The sequence below is a fragment of the Procambarus clarkii genome, chromosome 41 (assembly GCF_040958095.1).
Source record: "Procambarus clarkii isolate CNS0578487 chromosome 41, FALCON_Pclarkii_2.0, whole genome shotgun sequence".
Taxonomy (NCBI): domain Eukaryota; kingdom Metazoa; phylum Arthropoda; class Malacostraca; order Decapoda; family Cambaridae; genus Procambarus; species Procambarus clarkii.
In genome coordinates, this window is record NC_091190.1 from 15,561,373 (window position 1) to 15,577,311 (window position 15,939).

Consider the following 15,939-nt stretch of genomic DNA (forward strand, 5'->3'; position numbering starts at 1 on the left):
ATATAAATATTTAATGTAAATGTATAAGTTAGAAATGAAAAATATATTATCTTTTCATTCACATACAAATAAATAAATATCTCAGTTTATAGGAAACACATTTTTTCAATATTTTGTTTGAAATTTCAAGCTTTTATATCTTCCATTTTCATAGCAAATGCAATCAAAACATTAATTAATGGATGGCATTTGCCGAGCTCATATTGGATTAGTTTTGATGTGTAGATTAGTTGATTTCAGAATAATGGTTAACTTATCTGTATATATATATATATATATATATATATATATATATATATATATATATATATATATATATATATATATATATATATATATATATTGTTGTAGTATTCTCTACATTTCTTTGTATTAAAGCTAGTTAGTGGCATGGTAGTACACTGCGTCTCTCATAGAATGTAATTCGCTTTGTCGAGGACAAGAAACCTTTTCCATACATACTTTAGTCTTATATGGAGGTTCCCCAAGGTCAAACTACTGACCCTCTCCCGGATGCTACCTCACAACAGGTGGCAAATTCCTATACCTGTTCACTGCTAGGTGAACAGAGGCATCAGGTGAATTTGTGGACAGCACGGTTGTGAATGTGTGGAATTAAAAACCGGATAACGTAATAGACGTTGTCTTCCTGGATTGTTCAAGCGTAGTTAGACATATATATATATATATATATATATATATATATATATATATATATATATATATATATATATATATATATATATGAATTTGGGTGGATATAAATAGGAGCTGCCATGTATAGGCCAGTAGGCCTTCTGCAGTTTCCTTGGTTCTTAAGTTCTTTTGTGAAAGGAATCGTGCCCAACCATTTGCGCCCCACCCGTGATTAGAACTCGGGTTCCCCGATTATGAGTCGAAAACGAAGCCAACGGTACCATGAGAACCTATAAAGAAAGAGTAGACGAATAGAAAAAAAAGTAGGCAGACAATCTGGCAGACATATAATTCAATATATTAGTAAATACAAATAATGCAAGGATATAATTGAAATATTCCGTAGCACAAATAAACATGAGTACTCACGTGGGAGTAGCTTTCAGGCTTTGTTTGTTTTCATAGCCTGAAGGACCAGCGCTCGACGGTTATCTTGAGATGATTTCGGGGCTTTTTTTTAGTGTCCCCGCGGCCCGGTCCTCGACCAGGCCTCCACCCCCAGGAAGCAGCCCGTGACAGCTGACTAACACCCAGGTACCTATTTACTGCTAGGAAACAGGGGCATAGGGTGAAAGAAACTCTGCCCATTGTTTCTCGCCGGCGCCTGGGATCGAACCCAGGACCACAGGATCACAAGTCCAGCGTGCTGTCCGCTCGGCCGACCGGCTCCCCGGTTGGTCCACACAAATCCCCCTTGAAAATTCTGCTACCTATCCTCTGCTCCCTAACTTCACCATTCTATTCCTTGATATTTTTTCCTCTGCGATTTTATCGCCAAATGTAATGACTGGGAAAAAACAGGTGGTGTATATATATGTTCCAATCTGGAAGTGAACTGTACTAGAGACGTCCGCCTCTTGCTTGTATGGACATGTTGCATTTTGAAATAACAAATTCAGTAGATGTAAAGCGTATGTTATTTTTGTTTATTAAATTAAACATTATTTATTCAATATTTGTTTCACGGTTATATATGTATGCTCTGTCTACAGAGTAATTAAATTTCTGTGAATTCTGTCACCCCCTGATTAATTAATAATTTGACTTGAATATTTTGTTAGTTTACTCATCTTATATTACGCGTCCTGGTAACTTTATCATTCAATGGAATATTTGCGGATTTTATGCAATTTTTTCAGAACACCGTTTAATAAAATAATTTCCATTGTGTGTATGACTGCAGGAAATAACGATGGGTTAGGTTAGGCTACGTTTATTTTGCCTTTGTTAGGCATCATTTAGATTATGTAGAATCAGTTTTAGTCTCCATATTATAAAATGGACATAATTCAGTTGAATATACACAAATAAAACTGTTTAAATTATAAACTAGAATTATAGACTTCACTTATAAATTAAAAAACATAATGTACATTATCTATGAAGACGAAGTATAAGGATTGACATGACTATAAATGGATGAAAGGGTGTAAGAAAAAAGCTGTAATGTTCTAAATATATCAACAACAACATTTTCCACATGCAATAATGAATATGTGTTTGATAGTTTTCGATCAAGGACATATCTAGGTAAATACTGCATGGTTTGAACACTTGGTTGTTAATTTATGTAACATATTACCTGGTAACACAGTAGACGTGGAGTTATTTCAAGCTTAAATTAAAATGAGTCTAAGTGAATATAAATAGCAGCTGCCTCATATGGGCCAATGGGCCTTATGTAGTTTCATTTATTACTATGCTATTCTTGGAGAGACTATGTTCGCCTACCCCCAGACTAGATTAGGCTAGGCTAAAATAGTTTTGGCTAGGCTAGGCTTGGTTAAGTTAGGTTAGGTTCTAACAATTTGATACCTGAGACAACCTATCAACCGCCGCTAGTTCTGAATTTGTCTTTTGTATAAATATTAATAATTGGCAACGAAATAGTGTGAAAGAAAAATACAGTTGCATCGTACAATATTTAATGAATTTATAACTGATTGGCAGTGAACTTAAAGAAGTAAATCAGTTGGAATAGTCTTCTAAGAACTGATATATATATATATATATATATATATATATATATATATATATATATATATATATATATATATATATATATATATATATATATATAATATATATTAATCCCTATTAGTTACGGAAATTATTTATTAAGAACATTCTGTTTGGAAATTAAAAAAATATATCATGATACAGTGGATAATAAAAAAAGATACCAAATTATTACAGAGCTTTCTCAGATTACAAAGCTATCGCGGATTACAAGGCTACCATTGCATTAAGAAACAACCACATATTCAAATTAGTCACCAACATATTACAATGCAACCACAGATTGCAAAGCTTCCAACGGATTACAAAGCATCAAACGATTACAAAATAATCCAAAGAGCAACACACCATCGGCTCATCACGAGGCTCTGCTTGTTTTTGAAGAGCTTGTAATGGGCCATTACAGTGTAAGGTGAGGAGTTGGGGGAAAATATATTTATAGATTTTTTTTTATACGTAGAAACAGTAGCACGTTGTATTACCTCCTCTGGTGAGGTCTTCCGCATGTTTACCACCAAGTTAAATAAAATGGCTTTGTTGCCTCATTTTTTGGTCTGAAATATTTTTCTTATAATTTTAAAATGGTCGTTGAGCGTTTAATTTGTCCAGCAATAATAATTTTTTTTTTTTGGGGGGGGGGGGATTCATTTCTTAATTTTGTCCTTTTTTTTTATAGGTTTCACAACATTTAAATCTGTTTATCTTCCAATTCGTCAACAACTTTCCTCAGATAAGCTGATCAAAATTGTATGCAGTATTCTAGAATAGAATGCAACAAATATGCAATATTCTAAAACAGAACGCAACAACTCTGCAATAATCTAGAATAGAGTGCAGTAACTAATATAATGTTCAAGAATTTAACGCAGCAACAAATGATAAATAATTATATACCTCGGATCAAAAACAGAAAAGGCTTGTAACGAAGCCTAATGGTCGGTTAGGTGTCAATATTATTGTATGTTTCATCCTCCACGTACTCCCACGCTTCTGTGGGCTCCCATGCGTCGCCCACCAGGTACCCCCACATCAATGTGAGCCCCAATGGTTATCCAGCGCCAATGGGGGCTCTCATGCGTCATCTTCCAACCACTGTTTGTACTCCCACGTCCGTGTGTGTGTGCTTCCATGTGCTATCCTTCAGGTGTTTCCTGCACTTCGCGCACCCTCGTGTAGCCTACTTGGTCCTGGGTGACAGCTTGAGGATGTTGCCATTGGCCGGCCTAAGAATGATCTCAGCGGTTATCTTAAGGTCTTTCCTGGGGACGACGCTCTCAACCCGCAGCTTGCGGAAGATGCTGCTCACTACAGTCTTCAGCTCCAGCATGGCGAACTTCTGACCTGGTGGGATATTGAGACATCTCACAACATGGCACAAAAAAATGTGTGATGAGGCTGATCATTGGTTTATTATAAATTTCATGCATATACTTCCATAAACCTCGTAGAATGTATACATATAGATTATCTTAGTGAGTATATATTATAAAACTCTTGAAGCCAGTTCATTAACCCATCCTATATTTTTTTATTGCAAAACTAACCTTCCACTCACTGGAAATAAACATGAGAAATTGTCCATTTGTTTATAACAGCTTTACTCGAGTGTCAATAAATAACAGTACAAAAATACTGTTAAATTGATATATATATATATATATATAAATAAACTAACCAATGCAGTTCCTGGGGCCGGCGCTGAAGGGAACATAGGCGTAGGGATGACGCTTGGTGGCGTTCTCCGCCAGGAAGCGGTCAGGGTCGAACACCTCGGGGTCAGGGAACTGCTCGGGGTCACGATGGATCTTATAGATGACTGCAGCCACGATGGTTTTGGCCGGAATACGGTAGTTGTCTGCGTGAATAAAATAAATATAATACCGCGTAACGTGGTGGAGGTGGGGTCCCTCGATTGTTTCAAGCGTGGGTTGGACATGTTTATGAGTGGGATTGGGTGGTTATAGAGAGGAGCTGCCTCGTGTGGGCCAATAGGCCTTCTGCAGTTACCTTGTTCTTATGTTCTTATGTACTAATACTACTAATAATACATATACTAATGATAACATCAGTTGGAGCCACGAAAAGGATTCCAACCTGCACTCTGGGTACCCCCAAGCACACGCCTTAAGCCACTGGACCACGACACGCTAAAAGTAATATAACCTGAGATTTAACTAAATCCACAAAGGGTCATGAGGCATCGAGCTGGTACCAAGTCAAGGTTTTACACATTATCTGGCGTGTGCATGTCTTACAATGTCCACAAAACAAATATCCGCCATACCTATCTTCACTACAAAAGCCTCCCTCTCTTAAATAAGCCACCTAACAAGAGGTTACCACATGTGACAACCAGACAGATGTACACACAGAAAATCACACTAACGTCATATACATCCATGAGAAGATTCACTGGGAATGTACCATTTATTATTTGTACCAAATCCACTGTAACAGACAGATGTTCCATTTGTACGCACACAGAAATTTCCATTTTCGTGTAAGAAATTAAAGTCCATGAAAAAATGAGAATTAAATGGATATTACTTATATTTGTTTAGCTGTGTAAGATGAAAAGTTATATATATATATATATATATATATATATATATATATATATATATATATATATATATATATATATATATATATATATATATATATATACACACACATATATGCCAGATCCCTGGTATACAAAGTACAACATCCCGTTATCAGTATTGTATAATAAGTTACAATAAAGGAGCATGACTCCTCAGCACAATGTTTGCCTCCCCTGTCAGTGCTGGAGAAGAACTTCTACTTACTTATAACAATTTCCTCTTTGATGTCCCTAGAGATGACGGGCACGGGGGGGAATATTCTCAGGGACTCCTTGATGCACATTTCCGCGTACTTCATCTGGCGAAGGTCGTCCATGGTCGCGGGTCGGTCAGAACCGCCAAATATGTCGTCCAGCTCCTCTTGCACCCGAGTCTGGGGGGACACACACTCTCAGTTGTGAGAAATGGTCAGAATTATTATGAGTAAAAAGATATTAATTAATCCTCCAAGGAAAAGGAAATTCGATATTATTTAAATTCAGCAACGAGAAAATTTTGCCCGAAACGCTATGCGTGCTAGTGGCTTTACAAGAATGTAAATTCAACTTAATTTCTATGTTCTCTGTTAACCCCCAATGTATCTTCTTGTATATAAATAAATAAATAAATAAATTTTTCATTGAAGTAAACTGCACAAGGGTTATTGGCTCATGCTATGCAGCTCCTTATGACGCTAACCCGCTCTCACTCTCGATGGCGCAGTGGAAACACACTCATCCTGCGAGCGATTTCGCCAGAGTTCGACTCGTGGCCAGGGAAGATTGACTAGGCGTTCACCCAGCAGTAATTGGGTTGTTAACTGATTGACGGGTCTTGTTTCAGAGAAAACAAGTGGGGTAAGGCTACAGGAGCTATGTGAAGGGGAAATCTCTCAGCCTGCTAACAGGAGTCAGACGTCGTCAGCTCCTGTACCCACCTGTATAGTACAAAAAATAATAACTAGTACATTACAGCGACGGTCCGCTCCGGTACATTACCGACTGCATCATTTACGATAATTTTGTTTTATTTATTTAAAACCTTTCAACTCTGATCTGTAAACTTATTACATATGCAACCTCGTCAATTTTTGTGTAAACGATAAGCGGTATTGGCTCAACAGGTCAGACTTTAGCTCCTGGGTCGTATCAACAACCTTCAGCTTCTAGAGCCTGTTATTAGGCTTGAACTGCACTCGATTTTTAGCGCTATTAAACTGATCACTTTTTTCTTTCCTTTCTCTCTTCCCCCTTTCTTGCTCTCCTTTCCTCATACCCAATATTAGAGGCCTCCTCCAACACTGTAGAGGCCTCATTCAACACAGTCCCGTGGTGTAGTGATTAAGACACTAGCCTGGCGTTTCGCAAGCGCTTTGTCCTGGGTTCGTATCCTGGCTGGGGAGGATTTAGTATGTATAGATAAATTAGTATGTCACATATGATAAATTAGTATGTCACATATGCACTTATTTAATAAGTCAATATTGACTGTAAGAAAGTGCGAGAACGGGTTGGAGGATTTACTGGGAGTCAATCTTTAACTGTAGGCTCTGATTACCCAACAGTAAAATGAGTACCTGGTTGTTAATCGATATTGCGGGGTCGTATTCCAGGGAACATGGGATTAAGGACTTATTGCCTTAACCAACATTGTAGACGCGTCTCCCACCTTAACAGATACTTGGATACCAGTGCCCAATGTCAGCTGTAACATAATGTCGGAACTTCCTGTAACTTTATCTTTTGCTTTGCCCCACAAAATAAAATCTGAGGAAGATTTTCGCCCGTGTTATAATAATAATAATAATAATAATAATAATAATAATAATAATAATAATAATAATAATTTATTTAGGAACAGCACATACATAGTTGCAGCGTTACAGTACAAACATTCTGTTAGATTTAAAGATAGAGGTAGTACATACAATACCTAAAGCCACTAGTACGCATAGCGTTTCGGGCAAACCCGTTCGGGTTTCGGGTGTTGGTAATGGTAGACGTATTACCTGGATATCTGGGTGAAGACCAAGGCAATAGAGGACCCAGTTGATGGCTGACGCCGTGGTATCGTGACCCGCGAACATGAATGTATCCACCTCCTTCCTTATCTCCTCGTCTGTCAACTCGGGGTTTTCTTCAGCGTACTCCAGCATCAGGTCCAGGAACGCCTGACGCTTCTTCTTCCCTGGTTGAGTAAATTGTTGAGGTCTCCATTAGTGAAGACTTATATGAAATATGTGTTAGTATGTTGCTCGTATCCTCCTCTCCCGTCTAATAGTTGACCCGAATTTGTTTTTGGCGTCTCTGTCCATTCCACTAGCTTTGTTTTGTAAGTTGGAAAACCCTCTCTAGGCTTCAACCTCCCAATTTGTAGACTCATTTTGTATTTCTTGATTACATTTCCCGTCCAGGTCTATTAGCAAGTGTTCACAATATAATTAACCCATTCTACTGTTTAGATAGTAGTATTGTGACGATCGTCAATAGTCACAATTCGTACGTTCTTAGCTTTTAAATAGTAGTATACTGACTAGTAAGGAATTCTTTTAAAATAAATGAAGCTAGAACACAAAGTTAAATATTCCTAGGCCTAGTATAGCACACATGTGTACTATATTAGGCCTCAGATATCGTGAATTAGGCCTAGGGAGGTTAGGATAAGTTAGTTTAGTTTGTCAAAGCAACACAAGTAAAAAAATAATATTATTTTATAAGCTAAACAGACTTATTTGTTGAACCTTACAGGATAATGCCTCTTTAAAACCCCCTCTACTTAATAGTCTTGAAACTTACCGAATACTTCTTCCTCCTCGAGGACCTCAGTGTTTGCTTTGTCTTTCCGGGACGCCTTCCTCTCCTTAATGGTGCTGTTGGACATGTCGTGGAGGGTCTTGAGGCAGGCGTTATATTCCTTGATAGGACCCAGCAGTTTGAATAAGAAGTCATTGTACATCCAAGGTCGAAATTGGCGGTATTGTATTAATCCAGATATCCTGCGCAGGTTAAATGGGTTAAGTATAATCATCGACAGTTTCACGATCAAAGACATGCCAATTATGAAGCTTCCATGTCTCCATATTCTTGTCCATAACTCCAAAAAATTTGGATAATGAAAATTGATTACAAAAAGTACACGATTATAGTCAAAAGGATGTTTACATACTTTAAAGTAGGGTAATATATGTATATGTATATATGTATATATGTATATATGTATATATATATATATATATATATATATATATATATATATATATATATATATATATATATATATATATATATATATATATGTAGATCTCGACTCGAAGTATCCACATAGAGAACCGCAGTAATAAACCTGCCATTAGTGAAACACAAGTGAAACCTCTACAACAGTCGTAATACCACTACCTTAGTTATTTTTACCAATATATTACTGTTAAATATATAAACGAGTAAATGAATTAATAACACAGCGATAAAGAATGAGTTAAAAAGATCCAGCTTACCTCCTCACAGCTTGGACGTACTCGGATTCACTGTTATCCTGGGCGTTGATGGAGCGTCCCATTGCTGTCTCTGTTGAGAAGTAAATATGAAAGAAAGCACCAAGCTGGGAAGGCTATGTAGCACGTCTCTGTTGAGAAGCAACACGTAATTGTTATATGTAGATATTTCAATATAAGAAGGGGGGTAGAGCTGTGTATTTACCAGAAATAAATCTAAATATATTAATTTAGTATTTTAAAATTAAGCTAAAAAACATGTATTGAATATAAGTCTAATATTCTGAACCTTAGGATGGTATTCTCTCTCTCTTTATGGGACTTAAGTCCCAGTTGGATACCAGTGTGCCTTTTGGTTCCTTGATTATTGTGGGGGTAGTGAGTAGAGCTTCGGGCTTCTGCTTTTGTGGTCTTATGTTCCAGGATCCGGCAGTCCAAGTGTGTGAAATTGTATTAATGTGGTTATATATATATATATATATATATATATATATATATATATATATATATATATATATATATATATATATATATATATGTATGTATACTGACCACAAATTATATCCAGAACACAGTGGGTAATGTCGTCAGATATGTCGAAGGGGCTTCCATCAGCTTTCTTCAGTAATTTATGCACCATCTTGTTGATCTGTCTGTTGAAGACCTCTATGAACTGCTCCAGGATCTTGAAGTGGAACGCTGGGGTGAGAAGCTTCCGGCGAGCATGCCAGTGACTGCCTGCAAGGAGGAGGGCTTGGGGGTAGATACTTACTTAACAGAACGTACTTAACAATCAGTAGCATATGAGATAATTAGGTTTAGCTCTTTATGCCCTGCGTAACTATTTGGCAGATTGGATAGACATGATTGCCAAAATGATTTAATCTCTCTCTCTCTCTCTCTCTCTCTCTCTCTCTCTCTCTCTCTCTCTCTCTCTCTCTCTCTCTCTCTCTCTCTCTCTCTCTCTCTCTCTCTCTCTCTCTCTCTCTCTCTCTCTCTTTCTTTCGTCTTGTCGAGGACTTACCAGCGGAGGTGAGGAGGCTCTTGCCAAGCCATGGATGAAGGAGAGTGTAGTCTTCGCTCTTATCTAAGTGCTTTGTGCTGCTCAAAATTACCTGCAAGTACCAAGATTTCATGTTTCCTTTTCACTTCTTATAGCAACCCTACATTTAGTTTCTTTAAGAAATTTTGGAACATGCATATATACATACATACATACATATGTGTTTATATATATATATGTCGTACCTAGTAGCCAGAACTTACTTCTCAGCCTACTATTCAAGGCCCGATTTGCCTAATAAGCAAAGTTTTCCTGAATTAATATATTTACTATAATTTTTTTCTTATGAAATGATAAAGCTACCCTTTTCACTATGTATGAGGTCAATTTTTTTTTATTGGAGTTAAAATTAACGTAGATATATGACTGAACCTAACCAACCCTACCTAACCTAACCTAACCTATATATATAGGTAAGGTTAGGTTAGGTAGCCAAAAAAAGCTTGGTTAGGTTAGGTTAGGTAGGTTAGGTAGACGAAAAAACATTAATTCATGAAAACTTGGCTTATTAGGCAAATCGGGCCTTGCATAGTAGGCTGAGAAGTGAGTTCTGGCTACTAGGTACGACATATATATATATATATATATATAACTGAAAACTCACACCCAAGAAGTGACTCGAACCCATACTCCCAGATGCCACGCAACTGGTATGTACAAGACGCCTTAATCCACTTGACCATCACGACCGGACAAAATGAGGTGATAGCCGAGGCTATATGAACCACCCCACCGCCGGCACTCGGATAGTAATCTTGGGCATAGCATTTTACCAAATCACCTCATTCTTTGGGGCACACGTGAGGAACACAAATGCGAACAAGCCTGAATGGTCCCCAGGACAATATGCAACTGAAAACTCACACCCCAGAAGTGACTCGAACCCATACTCCCAGATGCCACGCAACTGGTATGTACAAGACGCCTTAATCCACTTGACCATCACGACCGGACAAAATGAGGTGATAGCCGAGGCTATATGAACCACCCCACCGCCGGCACTCGGATAGTAATCTTGGGCAAGGCATTTTACCAAATCACCTCATTCTGGGGACAGATTACTATCCGAGTGCCAAGATTACTATCCGAGTGCCGGCGGTGGGGTGGTTCATATAGCCTCGGCTATCACCTCATTTTGTCCGGTCGTGATGGTCAAGTGGATTAAGGCGTCTTGTACATACCAGTTGCGTGGCATCTGGGAGTATGGGTTCGAGTCACTTCTGGGGTGTGAGTTTTCAGTTGCATATTGTCCTGGGGACCATTCAGGCTTGTTCGCATTTGTGTTCCTCACGTGTGCCCCAAAGAATGAGGTGATTTGGTAAAATGCTATGCCCAAGATTACTATCCGAGTGCCGGCGGTGGGGTGGTTCATATAGCCTCGGCTATCACCTCATTTTGTCCGGTCGTGATGGTCAAGTGGATTAAGGCGTCTTGTACATACCAGTTGCGTGGCATCTGGGAGTATGGGTTCGAGTCACTTCTGGGGTGTGAGTTTTCAGTTGCATATTGTCCTGGGGACCATTCAGGCTTGTTCGCATATATATATATATATATATATATATATATATATATATATATATATATATATATATATATATATATATATATATTGAATATGAGATTGTATATATAATTGTATATATATAGGTCCGAGTACAGAGCCTTTTCCACTGGAGCGCCCTACCAGTTACTCCTGCCTGTTTCTCCAGTTAGTGTGTGTGTGTGTGTGTGTGTGTGTGTGTGTGTGTGTGTGTGTGTGTGTGTGTGTGTGTGTGCGTGTGTAAAACAAACATGTCGATTGTTTCATTAAAATCTTTCCTTAACATCGACACATACCTCGGCAGTTCTAGCGGAGCTGAGGAGACACGTACCCGTGCTACCCAACCACAATCTGGTCACTTCACCTTTCTCTGCCACTGCCAAGAACCTCTTGAAGAGTTCTGAGACAAGACGTAAGACAAATTCCTCTCAGACTGACGAGAATTACCAAGTTTCATTAATCAGGAACACAATAATTAAAAAAAAATCTCTCAAGAAAATTGTTTTGCTTGAGTATGCATAAAATGTATGTCAAATAGCTGTTAAACCAAGACAATGTGGTGGGCTCGTCTTACCTGACGAGTCCGCATTAAAGAAGAGAGCGTTGCCGATGATTGGAAGACCTCTGGGACCCGGAATCTGCTCCAGCAGCCACACCTATAAGCCAAAAATGCTTCACATGAGTATTCCTGGACTATTCTTTAAGTGTTAAAAAATATTATTATTTTCACTCATGTGTCACATGAAGACTAAAGATAAATTTTTTTTGGGGGGAAGGGGATTGGAAAATTCAAATAGTTGTCTATAACATAAATAGCCGGTATAGAACTTATATATATATTTATTCTAGTTCAATATATCGCATGCGCTTAAAGGGAAATTTTGCGAACATAATTATGTCTTAAAATTTCTGTGACTTTATCACTGACTTTTAATTTAAACTAAAAGTGAATTAATAAGTACATTAATAACGTGTTACTTAGTAATAGTGACGACGAAACTGCTAAGTTCATTGTTGTATAAATTTTATTTATTTATTTATTTATGCATATACAAGAATGTACATAAGGAATGTGAGAATACAATTATGGTAATTACAGTCTTGTAAAGCCACTAGCACGCGCAGCGTTTCGGGCAGGAATCACCCGACCTGGCGAACCCCGGCCGGACCTCACCCTCAGCCAGTCTTCTGACACCTCCTCACCTTCTGCTGCCTCTTGAAGTACCACACCAGCGTCAAGGTGATGAAGGTGGTGATGATCGAGTAGGTGATCACACTGCCCGTCTCCCACTTCACCGCCTCGTCCAGCAACCACGACATGACAGACTCGTAGAGTGAACTAAATGCCAACAGTCACACAGCGAGGGAGGTGCTCAGCACGTTCGCTGTTCCACGAGGTAAAGCATCAATTGATCAAGCTTTTATTTTCGTGATTGGTTCTTATTATCTTTGATTCTGAAATATTTTGGGCAACATTAAAAGGTTTGCAACTGATCACATACCCCTGTACGCTAACCAACCTGTGAGATGGGTAATGTTTAGCATTATACTATGTACCCCCTTCATAGTCTAGGGTAGCTGCATAAATGCAGATGTACCTAAATGTGCTAATAAAGAAACAAAATAACTGCTAATATGTTTACCCCAGAGGTCGCTTACACTGATATGTTTACAGTAGTCTTAGCACGATATGGGGCCAGATTAAAATCATATCAGGTCGATCAGGCCGACCACAGGTGTGTATTCAACCATTGCAGGAGGCTGAGAGACTTGCTCTCCAATTTGCAGAAAGAGCAGCTTCATATCAGCTTCCTGCAATGGTCAGAAGGCAGCAAGAACAATTAACACAAGAGAGGTCGACAGCCATTCACGAGAGCATAGCTACAAATGACGAATATGACTGTTCCTTCACCAAACAAGAACTAATCAGAACCAAAAAAAAGGTGGTATGAACACTACACTAGGTGCTGATTACATTACATACTCAATGACCGCACGTGCAGGTCCTGCTGGAGAATAGGGGATATTGGACGTTATCAATGCATCTTGGCAGCAAGGCAAACTACCGACCTCTTGGAAGAAAGCAGACATCATTCCGATTCCAAAGTCAAAAGAACCTGGCATTAGTCGTCACAGGTCCTTCACTTAAATAATGCACAAGGGGGCGTTACATAAAGTAACATCTGAATGCAGCAGTTTAGGGCTAAAAATATCTGTACAGATATTTTTATATACTAAAAATATCTGTACAGAAGTCTAAGGCAATGTAACTAGGTGGCAGCACTCCAGACAGACACCTACGCATTCAAGACATTAACCTTCAGTGGGTTACATAATATCAATATCTCGGAGTGTGCAGAGATTCTAAAATGACATTCAACAAGCAAATTCAATATCTGAAGGAGAAAGCAAAGCCACGACTGAATATAATGAAAGCAATCACAGAGGCCCCCGTCTAGGATTGCTTACACTGATATGTTTACCCCAGAGGTCGCTTACACTATAAATTTACTACCGGAGGTCGCTTACACTGATACATTTCCACCAGAAATGGGAAACTGAAATAGACAGCAAAAGATTCTCAATAGTTCAGAGTTAGAATATCCCGGTAAAGATAAATGTCGGTGTTTATCAGTAAACTGTCCAATATACACAGATGGGAGTCATTGGCTGCTATGTCAAATATTTTTAAATTATTGGTGATTAACATACTACTTTTGTCTATATAAAGTTTTCAAAATAATGTTTGTATGGATATGGTTAACTTTCAGAGCAGGTACAGCCGCCTAATTAAGGAACTTCGTGAACTCCACAATGAGAAAGCACTCTGAATGGTATAATCACACACAAGATATAAGACTTCTAAATTGTTTGTGCCTATCAAGGTTGTCTACTGGAGATAGATTAATCTAACCCCTGGAAACTAACTTTTACTTACATAGGAAAATGGGTGGTCACTTAGTATTGAATATCTAATAAGAAAATAAATTATTATTAAGAGGCCAGCAGGCAACACGTCAACCCATCTGAGGATGGGAGAGTAGGAAGAACCTGATCAGATACATCAAGGTCGTCACTTGCTGCCGCTATCTGCCTCTCCTCCTACTATCTGCCGCTATCTGAGATGTGCTCTGTTTATTATAGCCGTGTTACGTTCTCTGGACACGGTAACAAGCTCAATCCAACTTTATCTGTCTCTGTCTCTCTGTATCTCTCTCTCTCTCTCACCTCTGTCTCTCTGTCTGTCTCTGTCTCTGTCTCTGTCTGTCTGTCTGTCTGTCTGTCTGTCTGTCTGTCTGTCTGTCTGTCTGTCTGTCTGTCTCTCTCTCTCTCTCTCTCTCTCTCTCTCTCTCTCTCTCTCTCTCTCTCTCTCTCTCTCTCTCTCTCTCTCTCTCTCTCTCTCTCTCTCTCTCTCTCAACCCTAATAAAGAACTATGCTGGAGACGAGCAGCTGAGGAGTTTTTAAGACACAATTACTTGTTTTTGTAATCCGGTGATGGTGAGTGTTGGGGTCCAGTAGTGAGGAAGAGACGTCACTGCACAGCAACACACGGGCACCAGCACACACACACTGACTCGCCTACACTCCCCCCCTTACTCAACACTCACGCACACAAGGGTGTGTTGATTGGCCACCCCAAGAGGCCCTGGTGTGGGTGGGCGGCCGGACAAACCAGTGGGCGGCAGTGGCAACACTTACCAGGGTTAGTGTGAGTGCACTGGGAGGGTCAAGAGTTTGTTGAGTGCATACACCAACTCGGGTTTATAATGAGTGACGGTTTGGGGAAATGTACGGTATGTAGCGCTGCTTCCCAGGCGTCGTCGAAATGATTGAACAGCGCGAAATGGAGTCCTATTATATCACAGAGGCAGTTATGAGGTCCAAGGTGAAGGGTCGAAATAATATGGGACGAGACGAACTTTTTAAAATTGGTATTTTAGTAGCAGAGGACGACGCCCATGAGTAGTAGTCTAGTAGTAGTTTAGTAGTAGTTTAGTTTAGTAGTAGTAGTTTAGTAGCCCATGAGTAGTAGTTTAGTAGCCCATGACGACGATATATGTTTAGAGAGAGAGAGACGGATCTATTTGCCAAATAGCATGACGTAATAATAAAAATTATTGTTTTCCAAAAAAACGACAATTGTTAGGCTACGTGCTTTGGAAAAATAAACAAAATAAGAAGTCACGATGACTCCCTAAAAAGGAGACAATAGATTAAGAAAGAAGAAGGATGCAAACGTGTTATTGCAAGGAGGAACCTGTGGTTTATCTTTGGCTGGTTTCAAGAGTTCTTGTGGTTCCGCAGTCCTGCCCGGGGCTAGATTTTTGTTTTGTGATAACTTGATCTGTGAAGCTGTTGGTGTTGGCGTAAGTCGCATATACCTAACACTACCCAGTAAGTCCGGCACTTCCTGCAGGCACACTTGCATGGAGATTTTTAACCTTAGTTCACGGGGAGGCGGATTATAGCGAGGACAACAGATATGTTAATCGTGAAAACTCCTCATAACAGGGGCTCCACACAACAGGGGCTCCACACAACAGG

General features: G+C 39.1%; 1 protein-coding gene and 1 long non-coding RNA gene across 3 annotated transcripts in view; one reads left to right on the forward strand and one right to left on the reverse strand.

Moving 5' to 3' along the window:
• Positions 1-15,939, forward strand: part of LOC138373093 (uncharacterized) — a 200,128-nt gene that overhangs the window by 55,925 nt on the left and 128,264 nt on the right. The window lies entirely within an intron of this gene.
• Positions 2,141-15,022, reverse strand: LOC123749494 (cytochrome P450 4C1). 2 transcript variants are annotated; one of them, XM_069339390.1, is made up of 12 exons: positions 14,871-15,022; positions 12,597-12,778; positions 11,968-12,049; positions 11,690-11,793; positions 9,815-9,905; positions 9,343-9,528; positions 8,794-8,863; positions 8,096-8,295; positions 7,309-7,487; positions 5,526-5,694; positions 4,391-4,570; positions 2,141-4,056 (listed from the first exon to the last, which is right to left on the reverse strand). In XM_069339390.1, exons 2-12 carry the CDS (start codon positions 12,711-12,713, stop codon positions 3,893-3,895), a joined length of 1,542 nt encoding a protein of 513 aa, XP_069195491.1. In that variant the 5' UTR covers positions 12,714-12,778; positions 14,871-15,022; the 3' UTR covers positions 2,141-3,892. The 2 variants fall into 2 exon arrangements, with proteins under 2 accessions (XP_069195491.1, XP_069195490.1); XM_069339389.1 differs by having other exon boundaries at positions 12,597-12,848; positions 14,871-15,019.

Bases quoted from the DNA above. Each gene is read 5' to 3' on its own strand.
- LOC123749494 (XM_069339390.1), bottom strand. From the start codon at position 12,713: ATGTCGTGGTTGCTGGACGAGGCGGTGAAGTGGGAGACGGGCAGTGTG. The intron at 9,529-9,814 runs GTAAGTCCTCGA...TCCTCCTTGCAG, and splicing joins GAGCCTCCTCACCTCCGCTG to GCAGTCACTGGCATGCTCGC. The intron at 4,057-4,390 runs GTTAGTTTATTT...ATATCCCACCAG, and splicing joins CGGCCCCAGGAACTGCATTG to GTCAGAAGTTCGCCATGCTG.